This window comes from Mesoplodon mirus (assembly GCF_964341445.2).
Source record: "Mesoplodon mirus genome assembly, chromosome: 17".
NCBI classification, from domain to species: Eukaryota; Metazoa; Chordata; class Mammalia; order Artiodactyla; family Ziphiidae; genus Mesoplodon; species Mesoplodon mirus.
Genome location: NC_138993.1, coordinates 20,232,007 through 20,253,287, shown reverse-complemented (window position 1 = coordinate 20,253,287; position 21,281 = coordinate 20,232,007). Strand labels below are relative to the sequence as shown.

The window sequence follows — 21,281 nt, the reverse complement described above, 5'->3', positions numbered from 1 at the left end:
TTGAGTTTGGACCATATGGCAGAGGGTAGGTTTTTGGTTCCCAGGATTTTGTTTTCCATGATCTGGCATGTAGGCCTGGACCGTCCATCAAACCTCATGAGGGTTTTCCCCTTAGTGAGAATTTACTCCATTGTTAAAAAGTTTTTCCACTTACAGAAAGACATTGGCTTATATTCTGTAGTGGAAAGCAGTAACTGTGATCGGATCTCTCTTGCCCTTTAAAAATATTGCAGAGTTCCTTTCAAATCACTGTCCAGTATAACCAGCTATTTGTTGGATGTATTTCTGTGATGCCGAGGAGGACTAGCTTGATCATAGAATTATAGGGAAAAGGATTTTATAGGGAAAGAGTTTTGTTTTTTTTTGTTTTTTTGTTTTTTTTTCGGTACGCGGGCCTCTCACTGTTGTGGCCTCTCCCGTTGCGGAGCACAGGCTCTGGACACGCAGGCTCAGCGGCCATGGCTCACGGGCCCAGCCGCTCCGCGGCATGTGGGATCCTCCCGGACCGGGGCATGAACCCGTGTCCCCTGCATCGGCAGGCGGACTCTCAACCACTGCGCCACCAGGGAAGCCCGGAAAGAGTTTTTAAACTGTGTAAAGCTTTGGAAATCCCATTCTCAAGCTTATATCTATTGTTCCCAACCCTGCCTGTAAATCAGTATCATCTGATTAAGAAAATGTCCAAGCCCCAGACAGATCTACTTAGGAGTATCAGACCTGGCATATTTTTTTAAGCACCATTAGGTGATTTTGCTGCTTAACGAGCCTGGACTGGGAACCAGAATCCCACACTGAAGTCGCATATTGTATGAAAGCAATAAAACTGAGCCAGGCTGGTTGAACTGGAATTGGAAGTAGTGCAGACCCACCGTAGCTGAGCACCCCTGTGGATCCCCCTCAGGCTCAGGAAAGTACAGCGTGAGAACTACCCAGCCAGTCCATTGCCCTGATTTTACAGGTGAGCAATGCCCACGGGCACTGAGACTTTGTGTGAGCTGCTTTACAGCCTAGCTGGCTCCTCCCACCCAGCAACTCTTTCTGCTACACTCTGGCAGCCCACCCCACAGGGTACTGACACATCTTCACTAAAATGTTGAGTTTGTCAAAAATCATTTTTGCAGTGTCAGATGGATCTTTATAAGTTTGTTCTTAAGAACCTAGGCGCTATTCATGTTCTAGTGATCATTTTCAGTCTAAAGCTTGGTTTCATGTTGCAGAATAAGTTCATCCAAAGACCAGGACATGAATATAGCAATGATTGAACAGCTGAGAGAAGCAGTGGATTTGCTGCAAGATCCCAACAGGTATGGGTGTCTTTCCTTGGCCCACGTTTCAGGTGTCAGTAATGTACACTAATTTATTAAGTACATTATCTCAGTTTTTAAGATATTTATATGCACAGTATGGGCTTACCAATAACCATTAACAAAGAAAAGTCATTTTAACTGCCTGTTTTCCCGAGATCCATAAGTAAAAGAGTCAAACTTCTGGAGGGACTGAGATCCGTTCCCCGCTTTTCCATCCCTTCATGAAATTCATTCACCCTTCGTGGAATTCATAGGGCAATTTTTGTATAATTCTTAGACAACAGAAATATGGTAAAATTGCATATTTTATATAGCTTGGTTTATCAAGTACAACCATATTTATTTCTGATGGTGCCAAATATATGTTAACTAAATCATATATTTCTAAAGATTTGGGTGACAAGATAATTTTTAAATTGAATTAGTCTTTATCAATATTAAGCACTTTATATATAGGTATATTTTTTTGGTTTCTTAGCTGAGGATTATGGAATTCCCACAGACAAAATATTTTTCAGTAAAGCAGTATACCTGGTATCAGGTAATAACTACCGTACTAATAGAGAAATAGATCCGAAGCTTATCCCTGGTAAGCTATGCAGGGATCCTGGGAATTTAAATGTGAAGATAATGTGGTCTTGTATTGATAATATGGTGAGCGTGGAAATCACAGCACATTCTGGGAATTTATGAACAGGGTGATGAGTGAATCCCAGAGTGCCGGTGAGAGTACACCACCACTGTTGTCGGGCTCTGAAAGAATAGTCTTAGCTCGGGTTGAGTATGCCTGGAAATCTTTAGCAATTGATTTGAAAAGCATTTCAATTCTGCAGACATTAGTTGAGTGTTTAGAGCATGGAAAGATCTACAGTGTGCACCCTGGGGGATATAAAGATGAACAAGACGCAGCTCTTCCTTCTAGGAACATAAACTCTAGTAATAGACATTGCTTTGAGTAGTGATTTATAAGTGTAATTGATTTAAGTGCTTGAAATGAAGGGGATCCTGACCCCAGACGGAGAAGGGAAGGTGGCTTGGCTGACCTTCCTGAAGGTTGGAGTATCTTACCTGGGCCTTTAATAGCTGGCATTTCCAAGGAGAAAGCAAATTCTGGATTGAATTAAAAGCTTATGCAAAGGTACAGAGGTCAAAAAGAATGGAGCCAGTATGACTGATTCACTTTGTTATAAAGCAGAAACTAAAAAAAAAAAAAAAAAAAGAATGGAGCCAGCTTGGAAAATCTCAGGCAGAAATGGTGATCTCCATGCTGGCTCTGCTTCAGTATCATTTGTAGAAGTTTCAGAACACAGACACTCTGCCTGACACTACCTGTGGCGCTGGGGGTCTGGCCGTTTTTTTTTTTTTTTTTGCGGTACGCGGGCCTCTCACCGTTGTGGCCTCTCCCGTTGCGGAGCACAGGCTCCGGACGCGCAGGCTCAGCGGCCATGGCTCACGGGCCCAGCCGCTCCGCGGCATGTGGGATCTTCCCGGACCGGGGCACGAACCCGTGTCCCCTGCATCGGCAGGCGGACTCTCAACCACTGCGCCACCAGGGAAGCCCCTGGCCGTTTTTATTTTTTTTAAAGTTCTGCCAGTGCTTCTGATGTGCAGCCAGGACTGAGACTCACCAGAGAGACCTTCTGGAGTGATGCAGGTGTGACTTCGAATGCTGTGTGGAGGAGCTGAGACTTTATTTTATAAGTAGGGGGAGGTAATGATGGTTTAAAAATATGATTATTCATGTGGTTAATTCTCCCTAATGTTTGGCTCAGGGCCTGGCTTATTAGTAAGCACCTAACCAAGGTGTGTTCCTTAAAGAGCTGAGTTTCACATCCTAAAAGAGAGAGAGAGAGAGAGGGAGAGAGAGAAAGAGAGAAAGAGAGAGAGAAATTATAAGGAATGGGGAAATAGCATGGCTGGAGAAGAACATACCTTAATCAACCAGATGCTGGTTGGAAACCCAGCTCTAATTCCAGTTAATCTGGGTAAGTTATATACCTTCTCTGTACCCGAGTTTTCTCATCTATAAGATGGGCTATAAGTACTTATCTTTTAGTGTTGTGAAGATTTGAAATAATAAATGAACTGCTGGTGAAAAGGTAAACAGGCAGAACCACTCCAGAAGACATCCTTGTAGTTTCTAGCCGTAGTCTAAAAATAGATATAAAACTTTTGAATTAATTCTAAAAAAATATCCTAAGGGACAAAGAGATATGAATAGCAGTTGTGAGGGGAGAGGGGTTTTTAATAGCAAATATTTGCAAAAAAGGAAGTGATCTAACAATTTGGAGGTACTTAAATTTTGGTCATTAATAAGATGGAATATGTGACCAATAAAATGTTTTTTAAACTTTCCACCATATTTTAGATTGCTCATTACATAATGTTAACTTTAAAAAGTATAAAAAATGCATAAAGTTTGATCATAATGATATAAATAGAATAAAACATGCATAAAGTTTGATCCCAACGATATAAACAGAATTAGGTCCCAATTGTATAAGAAGCTTAGGAAAAATTAAAACTAGAAAGAAACATATTAAGATGGATTTTTTTCTGTGGGTGTTTCTAAATTACTACTTTTCTTTTTACTTTTAAATATTGTAGATACACAGCGGTGGGTACTGTGGTAGTTCTGTGTTGATTGTTTTAAGTGGATGGTGAGGATGGGAGGGAACAGTCCAAGGTGTTTTAAGACCTGACCCCTCATGTCTCCATCTGAGATGGGGAACCAAGGGGAACGGCAGGTTTTTAGGAGGAGGATGTTGGGGTCAGTTTAGGACCTGCTGAGTAAAATCCAAGGTGGCAATGTTACAGCATCCATTCAGCGGCTAGATGTTTAGGTCTGGGGCTTCGAGACTTAGGTTTAAAAGTTACTTTCATAAGGTACTGCCATAACAGAAGTAGTATAAGGGGATGAGGTTCCCAAGGGCAAGCATATCAATGGGAAGGGAATGTGAGTCCAGGACAGAGCCTAGAAGACATGATGTGACAGAGAGAAGGCCCCACTTGGGCTCAAACTTTATATTGTTTTAATATTTCTACATTTTGTATTACTTTTCCAATAAACTTTTCTTACAAATTCGAGATTACGATGTGAGCCCCAAAATGAAAAAGAACAGCCTTGTTTGATGGAAATAGCAGCAGCCAGGGAATGTGGGACTGGAACCGAGTGTAAGATGGGGGTGACCTGGAAGGTGTGGCTCCCCGCTCTGGACCTCAGTTGCACCATCTTTCCTGAGAAGTGGGATGAACTGAGGATCTGGAGATTCCTCTCCAGCTTGGAAAGGTCTGAGGCAAAGAGTCGCCAAGGATGTCAAGCAAGTCAGCATGGTGGGCGTGGAAGAAAACAGCCTTGAGTAACCTTCCAAGGGATAGTTGATTTGCGTCTTTATGGATTGCTATTTTAAAATTATTTATGTTGTAAAACTTTATAGGGATTTGATTTCCTCCCTAAAATAACCCACTAATTTGGCTGCTGCAGATCTTTGTCGTACATCCTGAAATAGATATTATAATATGACAATCCTAACTTGATAATAACATGTCTTTGCGCCAGTGTAATAGGGGTAAAGAAAGAGTCCTGTTTTTGTCCTAATAAAGAGAGGGCACTTCAAGAGGTCATTTATTTCTAGCTGCTTTTGAATAGTAGTAATAAAAAGTTTACGTACACATTAAGGTTTTCCTTTATCTCGCATTTCCTAGATCCAGATTTCTTTGTTTTAGTCAAGCCGCTGATTACAGGATTAAATTTTAGAGCTTTATCTTTCACACAACCTTAACATCAAAACATTGAGTTGAATATTGCTATCCTGTTTTGCTTTTGTGTTGGTTTCTTCTCTTAAGGATTTCTGACTGTTGGTTTGATACCATTTTCAATGGGCATGTATAATACGAACATATCCCTACTTTTAAAAATAGCTTTATAACTTGTTTATGACTTATAGAAATTCCTTATTTTATAGATCTTAAAAAAAAAGTTCAGCTCTTAAAATCACAGAAATTCAGAAACTGTAAGACAATTTCAGAATTTAAAATGCATATCAAATTGCTTATGAATTCTTATTTTTTAAATCGAGAGTATTAGGGTCTATCAAAGAGATCTTCCTGTTAAAACAAATGCCCTTGGTACATATACCATAATATAGTACATGTATAGTATAGTATAGAACAACTTTACTTGCTTCTGTAAACTAATAAAGTTCTAGAATAAAATTTAGTGTGTGCTACCTATGAATATTATGACCTTATCAGAAATTACTAGTATATTTCAAATAAGTTGGATTTTGATACCAAAGCAGATGGAAAATTATATTAAAACTATATTACATTGTATTTGGCACATGGTGGGAAAATACCATGTAGTCTGAAATTTCTACCATAAACCTTTCATTATTAAATCTTAACAATAGACATAACTTTTAAATATATGACTAAGAGCAGTAGAATTTATTAGAAGTTTAATAAATTTGTTAACACTTTTTTTCCCCTTACTCTTTAGATTAAGCACAGATATTACAGAGAGAAGTGTTGTAAACTTTTACCCTGTGGACTCAGCAGAAGACTTAGAATTACAAGACTCTGCACTAAAGTATGTTGAACTTTTTATAACAATATATTTTACCTTTTTACATTGAAATATTTTTGCTTTAAATTCCACTTTGTATCATTTTTTTCCTCTAATTCCTACAGTGGTCAAATACAGTTGGAGACATCGCCAGAATGTGAGGTAAGGCTGCTCTTGGATTCACCAGAGCTCTGGTGCAATACTCTGCCACAGAAGAGTGGCCACCATATTTTATCAAGATTTATCGTGGGGTGGAACATTTATTAGTGAGATCAATATTCAAATTTGTTCAAGGTCTAGTTTTCAATTTTTTTATAGTTCTGGCTTCTTTAGTTTTCCTGCTTATCTATTATACTCACCTCCCCTTAAAGATGAGAGTTGGCTGTTTCCATTAAGTTCTCTAAATTTTTTATGTCAGGCGGTCGGTCTTAAGTCAGGCCCTGGCAACTGAGACCCACACGGAAACCTCCTCTGTCAAAAACTGGAGGTAGGACCATCTGATGCAAGTTTTACAGCCACAGATGAACATAAACTAGGAAAGACTTGAGAGACAAGAATGAGTGATTTGGGATATGCATAGGAGGATTTAAGTGACTCTAGCAAAGAGAAACTGGTGGAGGGGGCAGTTTGGGGACAGAGTAAAGGTAGGTCAGGCAGCTACAGAGGGTGAAATTTGGGTGTCTGTAAAGAAAGCAGATTTGACATAATTAACTAGAGATGAGCCTGGAAGGTCCCGAAGAAGCAGGCGTAGAGAGATAGGCTTGACCAGCTACGTGGGAGTAAAACATTGTTTACATACGACCTGTTTTATCCCTTCTTACTGAATAGGCTTAGGATGGCTAATTTCAGTACAACCAATTTATGTCCCCTGAGGTGTCTGGACACGTACCATAGTAAAGCAGTTTCACACTCTTAACTAGCTAAGTCTCTGTGTTAAATGAGGAAAAGAACTGTAATCCAAAAACCCATGTTCCCAGAGAGCGTGGTTTCATAGTTGAGTGTAGTGACTTGGAATTATGTTAAGTTTCGGTCCTATCTCAAAGACTTGCTAACTATGAGTTTCTGTGGGCTACCTCTTTAACTTCACCTTTATTTTCTATAAATTGGGATCAATCTTGGAACCCAGGACACCTAACTTAGCTGTTACTGTTACTCTGCTCTGTGATTGTCATCAGTGTGGTCCTTAGAATCATTGTACTGCCTCTTCCCCAGGTGGAGGCATCACTGAATGACCCAGCAGTGGGACATCAGGAAGCCTCTCATGTGAAGGCTGCCCTGGGCGCATTTCCTCAGGCTCTTCTTTAGAGACATGCTGCTTTTGATTCTGTACAGACTCACTTTTAGTTTTAGCTTTTTATTTGGAAATAATTTAAAATTTATAAAAGGTTTAAAAAATTACAAGATTCTACAAAAGGTTATAAAAAGTTATAACCTTGGGCCTCCCTGGTGGCGCAGTGGTTGAGAGTCCGCCTGCCAATGCAGGGGATACGGGTTCGTGCCCCGGTCTGGGAGGATCCCATATGCCGCGGAGCGGCTGGGCCCGTGAGCCACGGCCGCTGGGCCGGCGCGTCTGGAGCCTGTGCTCCGCAACGGGAGAGGCCACAACAGTGAGAGGCCCACGTAACGCAAAAAGAAAAAAAAAAAAAAAAAAAAAAAAAAGTTATAACCTTGCACCCAGATTTACCTGTGATTAACATTTTAACACATTCGTAGTATCTCTCTCTTCCTCCACACACATAGTTCTTTTTATGAAAATTGGAGGAAAAGTTTTGTACATCATAGTCCTTTTCTCTAAACATTTCAGTGTACCTTTCCTAAGAATAGGGATTTTATCCTATATAACCCCATTTCAGTTATCAGCTTCATAAATTTACATTGATAAAATATTTTCATCTAATCTGCTATCCATATTCCAAATATTTAGGTTGATCTAATGATGTCTTTCATAGCACTTTTTCCCCTTCAGTGTAGGATCCAGTCTAGAGGCAATAATTGTCAGGTAACTATAGTTTGCTTTATTCTGGAACATTTCCATAACCTTTCTTTGATTTTTTTTTTTTTTTTTTGCGGTACGTGGGCCTCTCACTGCTGTGGCCTCTCCCGTTGCAGAGCACAGGCTCCGGACGGGCAGGCTCAGCGGCCATGGCTCACGGGCCCAGCTGCTCCACGGCATGTGGGATCTTCTTGGACCGGGGCATGAACCCGTGTCCCCTGCATTGGCAGGCAGACCCTCAACCACTGTGCCACCGGGGAAGACCCTTTCTTTGATTTTTTATGACCTTAAAATTTTGAAGAATATAGTGCTCCCCCTTTTGTAAAATGAACTGCCCCTTATTTTGTGGGACAGAAATCCCTCATATTTCTTCATGATTAGATTGAGTCCCTGCATTCTTGTTTGGGATGCTGCACAGGTGATGTGGTGTTCTTCTCAGGTACCACATTTGGAGGCACATTGTGTACATCTGTGCTTCATTGGTGACATTAATTTGATTACCCAGTCGAGGTAGAATCTGATTTCTCCACCGTCTAAGTATTCTATTTTCCCCTTGCAATTAACAATCAGTCAGCGAAGAGGTCCTTTGAGACCATCTTAGAATCCTGCTGCAGACCCACTTTTGATTCCAGTAAAATAGATGCCCTCCTGTGTGCATGATTTCAGGAGCATCAAGCAGACACCAAGCCTCTAGGAAAAAAGATCTCCATTCTGCGTCTGATTTACAATGTTAATAATTTTTTTTCCCCTTTTTGGTTGAATGAGGAGTCACGTTCAGTGTAAGGAATTCTTACACATTGTCTTCCTTCTTTGGGCAATTCTCTGTCCATGACATACGTCTGCATGATTTTTAAAAGGGAGGGGAATTGCTGGCTCTGGTGGAGAAAAGAAGTTCACAAGGAGGAGGAAAAGAAAGTGGTAGATTAGCAAGGCCAGTGCTGATGACTATGTGGAACTTAAGTGGGACCCTCCTTTATGGTTTGGTTATTTTTATATTCTCTCTTCCGTCTCATTTAGGAAGAAAGCAGTATCTTTAGCATAGTCTTGAATCAGTTAGCCAGTATTTGTTGAGTCCTTGTGCTGGATTCAGCCTTGTTTGGGGTGTCGAAGACTGGGATAGGAAGAAGATGAAGTTGCCCTCACTTCTAAGGCATTTTAAAAATTGTGGAGGGAAGAAGGCTTAGATATTGAGAAAACTTAGAGAAGAATATGGATAGTCCATAATCCTGAGTGTTTTAGGTGCTCTCTGAGACTGGGGAAAGGATAAGAGGTTAAGGAAAGGGAAATAAACCTAGATTTGGGGGGCAGCTAGGATTTGGATCGGTCCCAGGAGGCTGTGCTGAGCAAGGCAGCTTGGCCATGGTCGAATCAGCACAGAGCATGAACCGGACAGAAACACCGAGGGATAGGCTGGTGCCCAGTTAGATGGGTGAGGCCAAGATTATGAAATGGTTTGTAATTGTCAGCACATCACATTATCTGACTTTTAACACACTTTAGATGACTGTTCACATCAAGTTTGGGTAGCACTGGCAACCATTCAGGAAGAATTGCAAATTATACTCTCATACATAAATAATGTCCAGTAGGGAAGGATGCTGTGGGGACAACAGGGAAAATTAGAGGAATGAGTTTCTTACAGAGAGAATCAAACCTGCAAGTTACTTGTTAGCAGTTCAGACATTTAATTGAATAGGGAAATTAATGACTGTTTATTCTAAAAATAGGTTATTCCCTTGGATTTGTCACAGTTGGGAATATTTTTTAATAGCACTCCTCAACAATAGGAATAGGGATAGACATCTTAAATTTATACTAGTTTGGTGACATATATGAAGGTGTTTATATTAGCTATCACCAAATTTTTTATTAGGGTGGATCAATGCTTTTTTTTTTTTTTTTTTGGCTGTGCCGCCCTGCTTATGAAATCTTAGTTCCACGACCCGGGATCAAACCCGGGCCTTCAGCAGTGAAATCGTGGAGTCCTAACCACTGGACCGCCAGGGATATTCCCTCAGTGGGGTTCTTGATTACCTTATAAAGAAGGCAGATCTGGGAAAAATAAACTATCGAGTTCCCCACTGGTTGACAAAGCAAACTGATGTTGAATTGACAGCGCAGGATTTACCTAGGTCCGGATATGTATATTTATTTAAAAGCTCCCAGTGAGATTCTGCGTATTTGGGAACTACTGCCTTGGACCATTTATAAAAAAACCCTTATGCTCCCAGCAGGTGGGAGCCTGCCGGTTGCTTGGTAACCTAGCAAGGGAAGCTGATGTTCACAGGTACTTTGGGCTGAGCTCTTTGCTCTGGGAAATCCCTTTTCTTAGTTTGTGTGATATTTTAGTGGTATTTTTCTGTGAATATAGTTGCATGTTTTTAGAAAATGTAAGTATGGCCTACTTAACTACTAATTAATTAATTCAGCGTATTATTCATTGTGTCCCTATGTGCCAGGGATATGATGGAAGTTAGAAAAACTCAGTTCTTGCCTCACTAATTTTATAGTCTGATGGAATGTACCATGCATTTTTTTTCTTCCTGAAGGTGCAAAATGATCTAACATTACAGAGTAATGGGAGCGAGTATTCTCCCAATGAGGTAAGTTTCCTGAAGATTAATGAAAGCTGAGGTATTTTGTGAAGACTGAATTGGAATATCTTGTGCAGAAATCTATAATCTGAGACCATGATGATTCATGAGTTAATTGTATTGCAGAATCTCTGAGGGAATCTCTCATTAGCTCTCACAGCCCGATCCGGCCCTATCCATAATTAAAGACTCATTTTATAAGACATATTTTGAAGACCAAATGTGGGAACGTTTTTATAGAAAACGACGTGAAAATAGCTCATCTAGGCAACATTTAGAATGTCTCGTTATCTATAAATGATTCAGTGTGTGGTTTCCTTATAGCTGAGACATCTGTTCAGTGTTAACCTGTTTTCTCATCTCGTTGTTATGAAATTCTTTATCAGATGTGCCCTCTGTGAGCTGGATGTGAGTGAGTGCTTGTGTATGTCAGTGCCTGCACCTGAATGCACGCATCTATTCGGGAGCAAAAAGGGATTGCCAGTGTCACACAACTATGAACTGTTTTTATAATGAGCACATAAACATTTGGACGGATCTCCCCCAAAACAACATTCTGTCGATTCTACCACTTAAAGCATTAGCAATGTGAAGATGCATCAATTATCATTTTTTAGTCAGGACTTCCTCACAGCAGTAAATGCAAGGAGGTCGTGGTTTTATTATAATCCTTGATCATAGAGAAGCTTGCATAGTTCTGCTCCAGTTCTTTAAAAAATGTCCTTTCCTTCTAACACCACAGATGAGAGAGAACTCCCCTGCCATCTCTCCTACCAACACCAGCACAGCTCTGTTTGGCCTGAAGCCTCGATCAGGTAAATTGAAACCTTAGTGTTCTTGCACGTGTGAACAGCTCAGGAGTTTCTCTTTAGCCTTTTCAATGCATACATTATCGTGTGAGCAGCCTTGTCAACTCTGGTGAGTTTGAGTCCTGGCATCAGAACCCCACTACAGCGTGGGGAGGCCATATTTTCGAGCCTTGTGGTCGTGAATCACCTATTAACGCCATGTTATCAGTAATAGATTATCTGACCTTCTTTTGAATCAGAGCAAAGAGAAAAAGATGTTGGGACATGTAAGTGGGAAAGAAATATTCTGTTGATAAAAGAGCCACCACTTTGCCCTGGTGGTTCCTGGTACCTTGCTGAATTAAGGCTGGTGACTCTTTTCTGAGACACCCCTCATTTGCTCTCTGGGCCTTGGTAAGGACTGTGTATTTACTCATGTGACAGGGTGGTCATTCCAAGACTCACATGAGTGGTTAGGAGACATTTTTAAGAGCATTTCTGCTTATGTTACCTACTTTATTTTAACTTAGTATATTCACAAACGTAAATTATAGCAATGTGCAAAACAACTACTGATTTTAAAAAGAAGGACTATGTATAGAAAAATTTGGTTCTTCTGATTTCTCCACGTACTTAAAGTTCTAACACTATCTACCTTCTTTTAGGTGCTTCTTTGTTTTAATATTTTTGATTCTTAAGTCTTTTGCATACACTCACTGCTAATGCTTTTCAGTAAGTGCTCAGACGCTTTAAGCAAAAGGTAGTAAACTCATATGTTCTTGGGTTTTTTAATAAAGCATTTGGCAACAGTTGAAGTTATACATGTGCATATTTTGAAAAAGGGTACCCATAGAAAAAAAACGAAGATAGTTCTTTTATAAAGGAATGTTTTTTCGTTTTTGGAGAAAGTTGATTGATGAGTAACATGTGGCCAGGTGTAATGGCTTCCTGGCATTTTGAATGGGCTGTAAGACAAAGCCATTTGAGAAGATGCTTGGGTGTGGCAAGGGTTAGGAGGTGTTTTATGGAGAACCAAATTGTGCATGCAATAGGACTCAAATGGCTGGCCTCACCATTCATGGAGCTGAGTGTATACAGCCAGATCTGGGTTGGGCCTCCATTTTCAAGGTTTCAGATTGTGCTGGGAGGAATGGAGGCTTCCATGCCTTGAGTGATGATCTGCCAGGAATGTTCTCTATACACTGAGGACTTCATATTGGGCTACAGACTTTCTCCTATCCCTTACAGGCACTTTTACACAATTTAAAAATATCTTGGGGGCTTCCCTGGTGGCGCAGTGGTTGGGAGTCCGCCTGCTGATGCAGGGGACACAGGTTCGTGCCTCGGTCCGGGAGGATCCCACATGCCGCGGAGCGGCTAGGCCCGTGAGCCATGGCCGCTGAGCCTGCGCGTCCGGAGCCTGTGCTCCGCAACGGGAGAGGCCACAGCAGTGAGAGGCCCGCGTACCGCAAAAAAAAAAAAAATCTTATAATTGAGCAAATCAAAAGTTGAATGAATCTCCAAAGAATAATATTCTTTTGAATGTGCATCTTTGCAATTTAGTTGCAAAATTGTCTCCATGACTTTTTCAATTCTTTTTATGGGGTCCAAACTCAACTTACCAACCTCATACCCACACTGTTGAACCATTTCAGACTCTTTGTGGTGGTGAAAAATAAATGAAGTATTTATTTTGAATAGCAGGAAACAAAGATAATTTCCTTTCCTAGCTTCCAACCTTTCTATAATGCTGACTAACCAGTGTGGAAATTGTGCCAGTTGTTGAGAGCTTTGTGGAGTTTGGTTGTTGTAAGTAATGCTGATTTTTCTTCAGGAACATCAAGTGGCATGTTGGAACGTTATGAAACTAGCATCATGTATTGGGAATTTAAAAATTTGTATTTAGTGACTTTAAAATATTACAGTATGTATTTTTCACATTTTCTAGAAAATAATATACATACTAATCTTAATTGAAGATCACATGACTAAAAAAGAAATTATTTTTGATTGAGTAGCTTTGGAACTTTAAAAAGTGATTTAATTTTTATTTTAAAGTTAAGTATATGAATTCATGTGATTTCTGTGTTAAAAATAAAAACAGACTGCTCAGATTAGCAAGTCGGAATAGAAACTTAGATTCTTAAAGTAGGCTAATAGTTTTCTTCAAAAGAAAATTTTTCTTCTGTGTTTTCCTCCCAAGAAAGACAACTGTATATATCTAAATATGCATTACTAGAATCATGTCCCTGTATTTTACTGGCCCTGCCTTATGATTGAATAAAAATTGTATAGATATTTCCTAAACATCAAAAATTACTATATGGATAATTAGTACAAAAAAAAAGAGATGCTATTTCATAAATGACCAATTTAGAAGTGCTTTGAATTGACTGACATCTATCGGTTAATTAGGTTTGTTGTTAAAGAGACTCTACTAGTGTCTGAAATAGGTTCTGTACTGATCAGTATCTAAGACAGTATTGAGAGGTATACCTGTGTGTCAAGGGTTGAGCAGAGTTGGCTAGATTCACTTATCAGTAAAGCATGCCAGCAGACTTACAGATGTCTTTAAAGAGAAATTTTATATTACCTTGGGAAAAAAATCCACCAGTGGTAAACACCGGTTCTATAATAGATTTATTTCTAAATAATAGACATATTTGTACATATTAAGCTTTTTCTATGTAAACAAATTTTTGTGTGAATCATATTTGCTAAGATTGTTAGTTATTTAGGTCTTTGGAAAAGGTATCTGGTAGGTCTTTTGCTTTTTATCTGCATAATCTATGGGTACTCCTTCTTTCCGCTGACATGATTCATTAGTACTCTGAGTCTGTGGGCTTGCGAACTGTTAACGATTAACGGTGTTAACTGCATGCCAAGTATATGATTGATAAGTACTAACACTCAGTTTTTTATCATTCTTTTTATTCCATGCGCCATCTTTCATTCTTCTCCTATATTGTACATTTGAAATTAAATTCCATAATATGAAATTCGCTTCATTTCCATACGATCCTTATGCCATTTGTGAAATGCTGCTGCCCTTTGGTTTTTCCTGGTCCTTGTGCAACTGTACGCGGACTGGCTCTCTCGCTCTCCTGCAGACCCAGCCCTCACTCTTCCTCCTATCTCCTTCAACAAACTTACACAGGCACAAACATGGGACAACTCTAGCTACAGTGTTCCATCTGAAGGAGACAGTGACAATGGTAGGTGGCTTTGTACCTATTCTTCGATGTGCTCATTAATAAGCCAATGAATGAATATACTGAACATTCATTTCTGTGCAGCTGAAGATAGAGTGTATATTCTCCTGCATGCCTGATATAAGAGATAATAGTAAACCTGGAAAGTCCAGAAAAGTGCATGTGGATTGTTCTCTGGCAGTTTATCAGACTACATTTAATTATCTTGAATATTCTGAATTTTGGAAGGATTGTACAATAATTTCTTCTCTATCCTTTCTGCTTGGGTTTTTTTTTGGTGTGTTTGCTTGTTTATAAAAATTGGGGGTTTGTACATTTGGATAATCTCTGCTGCTCCTGCTTCTGAACTAAATGCTTTCAGAGTTTCATCTTTTATCATCTATGCTTATTTACCATATGAAATTTTTAAAGTAATCAAGACATACTGTGGCTGATCCAAGAGGACTGCACTGAAAATAGTTAGAAGTGAGAAATTCCTAAAAATGAAGAGAAATCACTTGCTTTTTTTTTTTTTTTTGCAAATTATTTGCACATTATGACTTTTGATACCTTGAGCCCTTTTGAGTGTAATTGCATCTACATGATATTTAAGAACGGTAACTTGGCTTGAGAACCAAATGTGCAAATAAAAAATTGCGGACACCTAGCTAGGATTCATGTGGATATCGTTTGATTTCGTGCCACTAAATATCTCAAGTAGCCTAAAAGATGAAAATAAAATAAATATAGTTATTTAGGTATACTTACCACAGATATCTGAACCTCCATACTGGTCTGTTACTTCAGATATTTTACTCCAAGATACCAGGAGATAAAAGTAATGTGAAATGAAATAGAGAGATGATTTATAGGGAAGAGAAGTGATATGTGGGGTAAAACCACAATGCAAGCACAATAAGAAGATGTATTTTCTGATAATACTTATTTTTTTAATCTAAGTATCAATATGTTATATGTAACGAATAGAAACCGTATATTTAAAACATTTGCTGTGATTTCTGGTCAAAATTCAACCAAAAAATGCTTTTCCAGACTTCCTTATGTAGAAGGATAATGTATATCTTGGCAGGTTAGTTACAAAAGGAATTTCATTATTTCATAGATTTCTAAAATTTTAACTGAAAACAAGTGTGATTAAACAACAACAACAACAGGGAAACCAAAGTCCCTTCTTATACCATCCCATTTTAAATTCTGGAAGTTGAGGAAGGCTAAATGGAAACTTTCTTGATAAACCTGTTCCTTTACTTAAAAATAAAAAGGAGAGAGAGGCATTTTTGTTTTTCAGAAAGCATGGCTATTTATGGATCTGATGTTGTTTAAAGGAAATGAGCCTAGAATGAAAGATTTATGTGTGATTTGGTATTTCCTTAGGAGTGATATCTGAAACCAAAGACTTTTTTTTTTTTTAAGCTGAGTAAGATCTAGACATCTTACATAGCAGTAAGATTTCTATCTTTATAGATGAACCAACCAAAAGGAGAAAGGTGGGTCACGCTGGGTCACACTGTTACGTAGAGGGAGAGGTGGGGGTCACACCCAGGGCTCCTAACTCTCTGATCATCTCCTCTCCACCATATCTACCTTCATCTACAGCTGTTTATTGAGGGTTCTTTGTGCAAGCTACTAAGCCAGATGGCCTTCTTTTTATTGAAAGTCCTAAGATTTCCATAGAAAAATAATCACTGTGAAAATCTTTCTGAAAATAAAATAACCTGGCAGTACTTCTCTGGTAGTTTTTGTTTGAGTGAGAATTCCAGGGATTCATGTGTAGCTATTATGCTGTAACACACACACACACACACACACACACACACTAAAAGGATTGTTTTCAGTATTCATCTACGTGGGTTAATCATGTCAGATATTGGATAGTTGTTATTTTCCCCTATTTGCAATTTGTCTACAATATGCCCTGGGCAAGAGATGATTTTCTATTAATTATCTGTTAATTTTCTGGCAACAGAAATCTTTGCAAATATTTGTGTAGGTTCCCAGATCTGACCTTTCAAATAGAATCTTCATTCTTTTTGTGCTAAATATTGCCTTCTGATTTGAATACATTTTCCAGTACATTTTTAAAATTAATGATATATGTATCCCCAAGTATATGTGCTAAGGTTGGAAGAGGAATACAGCCTACTTTTATGTTGTTCTTACTGGTTCCTCTGGAATAGTAGATCCTATTCAGTGGCCTCTCATGGCATTTCAAAGCTGATTACCCCAGCAGTTTTGTTTCCTCATATTTTCTCCATTATCCAATATCTGCAGCTATCTCACCCTGTGTAAATAAGTGGCATCATATTACCAACTCAACCCAGCATAATGTAGCTTGCCTTTCATTTGTATTTTTATTAATTATTTTTGGTAAAGTTGGCATTTTTATACCTTGTTCACTGTCTTTATGTTAAAATTACCCTTTTATTTAAATTTCAATATTTAAGTAAAATTTAAATTTTATTTAGAAAAATACATTTAAAATAATAAATATAGCTTTCTAATATTTTGTTTCAAATATATCTCATTTCAAATTCCCTATTTTCCCTAAAACTCATTCTTCAAAGAAATAAAAAAAGGCAAACTGGTTAGAAGGTCCTTGGGAGTTTGAATTCCCACAATCCCCAAAGTTCTGCCTCCTATAATGGTTGGGGAAGGATGTGGATGTGTGTCTGTATGTCTTTCCACCCCTGGAGCTGGATGGGGCAGCTTCACTTCAAGTTGTTCTTAACTTGATAACTTCTCTTCTGCTTCTTTTCTTGTGCCCTCTTACTACTCTGCATCTTTCTTTCCTTTTCCCCTTCATTTTGAAATTAAAATCATTCCTATCTTCCTTTGAATTATTTTCCCTTTTTCATTTGCAGTGAATTGGTGGGTGCTAATTTATACTTAAAATTGATCTTTAAACTATCACTGGAAAGTGAATGAATGGACATCTATCTTGGGCCAGTTTACAGACATTTTCTGGAATTGTTTTACCATAATCTTGCACTTCTAGGTATTATTTCCCTATTACAAAAATGATGAAACTGAAGCTATGAGATGAGAGGTGTTTCAGTGGTTCTTAACCTGTCTTCATATTAGAATCACCTGGGCATTTTATAAACAATAGCTGCCTATACCCCACACTGCCTGTGCTGATTTATTCGGAGTAGCATGGAGTCTTCGCACTGATTATTATTCTTATTATTTTACTGATTTTATGTTATGTTTAAGTAGGTGAAAACCACTGGGTTGAATAAACTGCCCAAGACCATAGAAAGCAAATCTGAGCATTTTGAGGGCAGAGGTTTTACATAATTCATTTTTGGGCACCAGAGGGAATAAATGAATGCACTAATTAGATTTCTGATTCACATTAACCTGGATCTACAGCTCATGATACTTTTTCAAAGCCACCATATTGCTGCCCTTGAATTTGTATGTCTTCAGCATCACACCCAGTCCAGGTTTTTAATTTCAAAGGAGAAGTTGAGAGCCAAATTCCAAAACCTCAGGTGTCCACAGAGAAGAAATCTAGAGTTAAATTTAGATAACAAAGGTTAATAATATAGACCGATAATTTCTATGCAAAGTTCCTTTCACTTAATAATTAAATAAGTAGCATTTCAGGCAATTTTTAGAGGAGCGAGCTATCTTTGCTTAACTGAAAGATACTTTTACAACATTTAGAAAAAGTTTCTTATGCACATCCTTAAATATTTACTGAGTGCCTCCTATGTGTTAGGCATGATGCTCGTTACTGTGGATACAGATCTGAAAAAGACAGACTAGATCCCGTGGAACTTTTATTTCAGTCTCTAATGCATTCAGACCTGGAGACTAAGTTTTAGGAGATTTTTCATGTTAAAAAAAATTGAGATGACTGATTATCAGGGTAGGGTAATCTCTGACAAGGTATTCTCCATATAAAGTGATCTTTGAATGAGGGAGTTTTTGAAACACTTGTTTGTTTATTCATCTAACAAACTGCTTTGTGGGGCAGGGGTAGAGGTTTAAATTGGAAACAAACATAAACTCTTACAGAGTCCTAATGGGGAAAAGCAGATCTCTCCTGTAAGACAGAAAGTGAAGAGTGCCATGAGAGACACAGATAAAGCATGTTGTACATTCACAGCTGACAGACCACTGCCAGGTCAGGGATGAAGATGAGGAGGAGGGTGAAGGAGGAGGTAGAGATAACGGAAAAATCAGTGGACTTGGACGTGTACCTGCAAGGATACATTTGATATTCTGCATAAGCATAGTCACCATTCCCTGCAGAGTCTTTGCTTAGAAATTTGTCTCTTCAGCTAAAGAAATTGCAAATATGAACAAATTGTCCTTTTCATTCTTTGAATGTTATCAATATTTGCTGTACACTAATTAAACAGCTAAGCAGGACTCCTTTTTTCCTGCATCTTAAATCACCTATTTCCTTGTCTCTTCCTACCCCTTGTGCATGCATATGTGTGTGTACACACACACACACACACACACACACACTGACACACACCCTCACTCTGCTCCCTTGCCCCTCTTTTTTTCTTATTTACACAATCAGTGTGACATTTGATGTGAAAGACAGTTACTAACAGGGCGGCTCTTAATATTGTCTTGCAGCCACAAGCTAAACTTTTATTCCCCTGAATTAAGTAGGGGAGTTCTCGAAATGCAGTGATATGAAATTAAGAAAGACCAGAATAATTCCTCCATAGATCAATTTCCTGAAGCTTTGACCAGGCTGGTCACTGCATTTATTATTTAAATATGACTTGAAAGGAAACAAAAAAAAAACAACTGTGGATAAAATAATCAGAGCTACCATAATGGTCCTATTAAAATTATTCTGTCATAACAAACTTACATGCTCTGTAGAATTATTATTAGTTTAAATAGTTCATTTTAAATTCTAATATATTCTACAATAATTAATCTATTTAGAAAACTAGTATTATAGTCATGCTTCCAGTAATTTTATGTACATTTGAAGTATTCATTTTAAAAATAATGGTTCACATATGTTTTAACACTTTTTGACTGCTTACATTTATAAAGCAAATACCCAAGCATGTATTTTATATTTTTTGAGACGTATGGGAATTTAAGATGAAAAGCAATGCCAGGAAATTAAAACCCAGATACCATTGAATTATCTTGGTGTCTTACACAGGGCTCTAACAGGGTATAGATACTTGAAGAGTGTGCTGTTAGCCAAAAGCTCACGGTTAATTTAACTTCCTGATAGCTTCGTATTCAGAATGAAATCTGCCAGTAAAAACATACTGAAAATATTAAACATGTAGTATTAGATAAGATTTCCCCCAGAAAAAAGGGAAAGGAAATTAAAACCTCCAAAGAAAACATTAGATTTGTTTAAACGGTTCTGGGGCTCCCCTTGCTGGCCAGTGTGTGTATTACTCAGCTAAGTCCACATTCCTTGACTTTTTTGGTAAATTTGGTTGACTTTTTCTTTGGTGGTGTGGATTATTTCTAGACTTTACATTTTAATATATATCTCTTCTAGTCACTATGTTTAAATGGGTAGATTTTTTGGTTGGTCTCAATATGGTGCAAAGGCAAATTTAATGCATTTCCAGTTTCTTCCGTGCTTCTTATTTTGTCAAATCCTTCCTCATTTCCCTTTGCTCTGTGAAATTCTCATCTCTCCCTGCTGCTTGGTCCACCCTACTTCCTTTGCCTGCCTTGCCTTTATTTTTGAAACAATTGGTCTCGCTTCCTGTGGGGTTCGGTTTTTGTAGGTCTTGGTGACAAGACTTCGGCTCTTTCTGCTTGTGACTTCCTTAGGTGGCTTGAGGCAGAAGCCCAGGCTCCAGGCTGACTTCTCTCTGAGGTTCCAGAAGGTGTTAACATATACAATAGATCATTCCCTCGCTCCATTAACTGCTGTAAGTCACGGGTTTCTTAAGATGTGTCAACTTTCTGGTCCTCTATAGAGCACCAGAGGGCTGGTTCAGATATCTGAGATCTGATTCAGAAAGAAAATACTGAGATGTGAGAAGTATAGTGCAAGACACTTATTGAAGTGTTTTGGTTCAAAGATACAAATTGAGGTTAAAACGACCTCAATTAGTCGGGTGAATATGGGATAATTGATTATATGGTGGACTCCAGTTGTTTTTATTCAAAGTATATTTGTAAACCATATTTCATTAAAAAACAAATAAATTGAAATGCTTTTAAAGTGGTTCATAGCAAATGTTTGGCAGAATAGAATAAACGTTACATAGTCTTCTTATTCTACATTATTGAAGATACGGTGGTTGAAACCCCTAGAACTGCAGTATGGCAGTGCAGCCTTCTCCGTGGTACTGATTTTTAAAATCGGAGTTCTCTGCCCCACATTGTCTGAAGCGCCCCCCTCATTTGTCCCCCCCGCCCCCCATCTGAAAATCTACGGGACAAGGGGAACCAACTACAGCTCTTAACCGTTCTTTGCCCCCTCTGGTGTGCATGGAAAGTTGACAGTCTTAATAAGATAAGAATCTCAAGGAAGAAAAAGATGCAAGTTTAAATTCGCCCTGGGCTTTGTATCCTAATAAAAATGGCCATAATCACTCGGCCCGTACATAGCATATTTTGTACCTTCTCTGTTAAGCTTTAAAAGATGTCATCCTTCAAAGGTTGAGAGCATTCATTTTCTCTGCAGCCAGAGCCTTAACTCCTTCCAGAGTTGCCACTGTGAGTCGCTGTTTCTGGAGGTTGTAATTTTAAGGACCTGCAGCCAGAGATGATCTCTTAAAACTGTCTCCCATCTTGCCAGCTTTTCTAAAAGGAGTCTGTGGTCATCTCTGAAGAGCTGACTTCTGGGATGTGCTGTCAG

At 38.6% G+C, this 21,281-nt stretch overlaps 1 protein-coding gene across 2 annotated transcripts in view; it reads left to right on the top strand.

Annotated features, from left to right (window-relative positions):
* Positions 1-21,281, top strand: part of LRCH1 (leucine rich repeats and calponin homology domain containing 1) — a 194,525-nt gene that overhangs the window by 147,010 nt on the left and 26,234 nt on the right. For both annotated transcript variants that reach the window (XM_082602166.1, XM_082602167.1), the window contains exons 11-15: positions 1,218-1,304; positions 5,809-5,898; positions 6,000-6,036; positions 10,417-10,470; positions 11,204-11,276. In XM_082602166.1, coding sequence (XP_082458292.1) covers positions 1,218-1,304; positions 5,809-5,898; positions 6,000-6,036; positions 10,417-10,470; positions 11,204-11,276 — 341 coding nt within the window. The remainder of the gene's footprint in view (positions 1-1,217; positions 1,305-5,808; positions 5,899-5,999; positions 6,037-10,416; positions 10,471-11,203; positions 11,277-21,281) is intronic.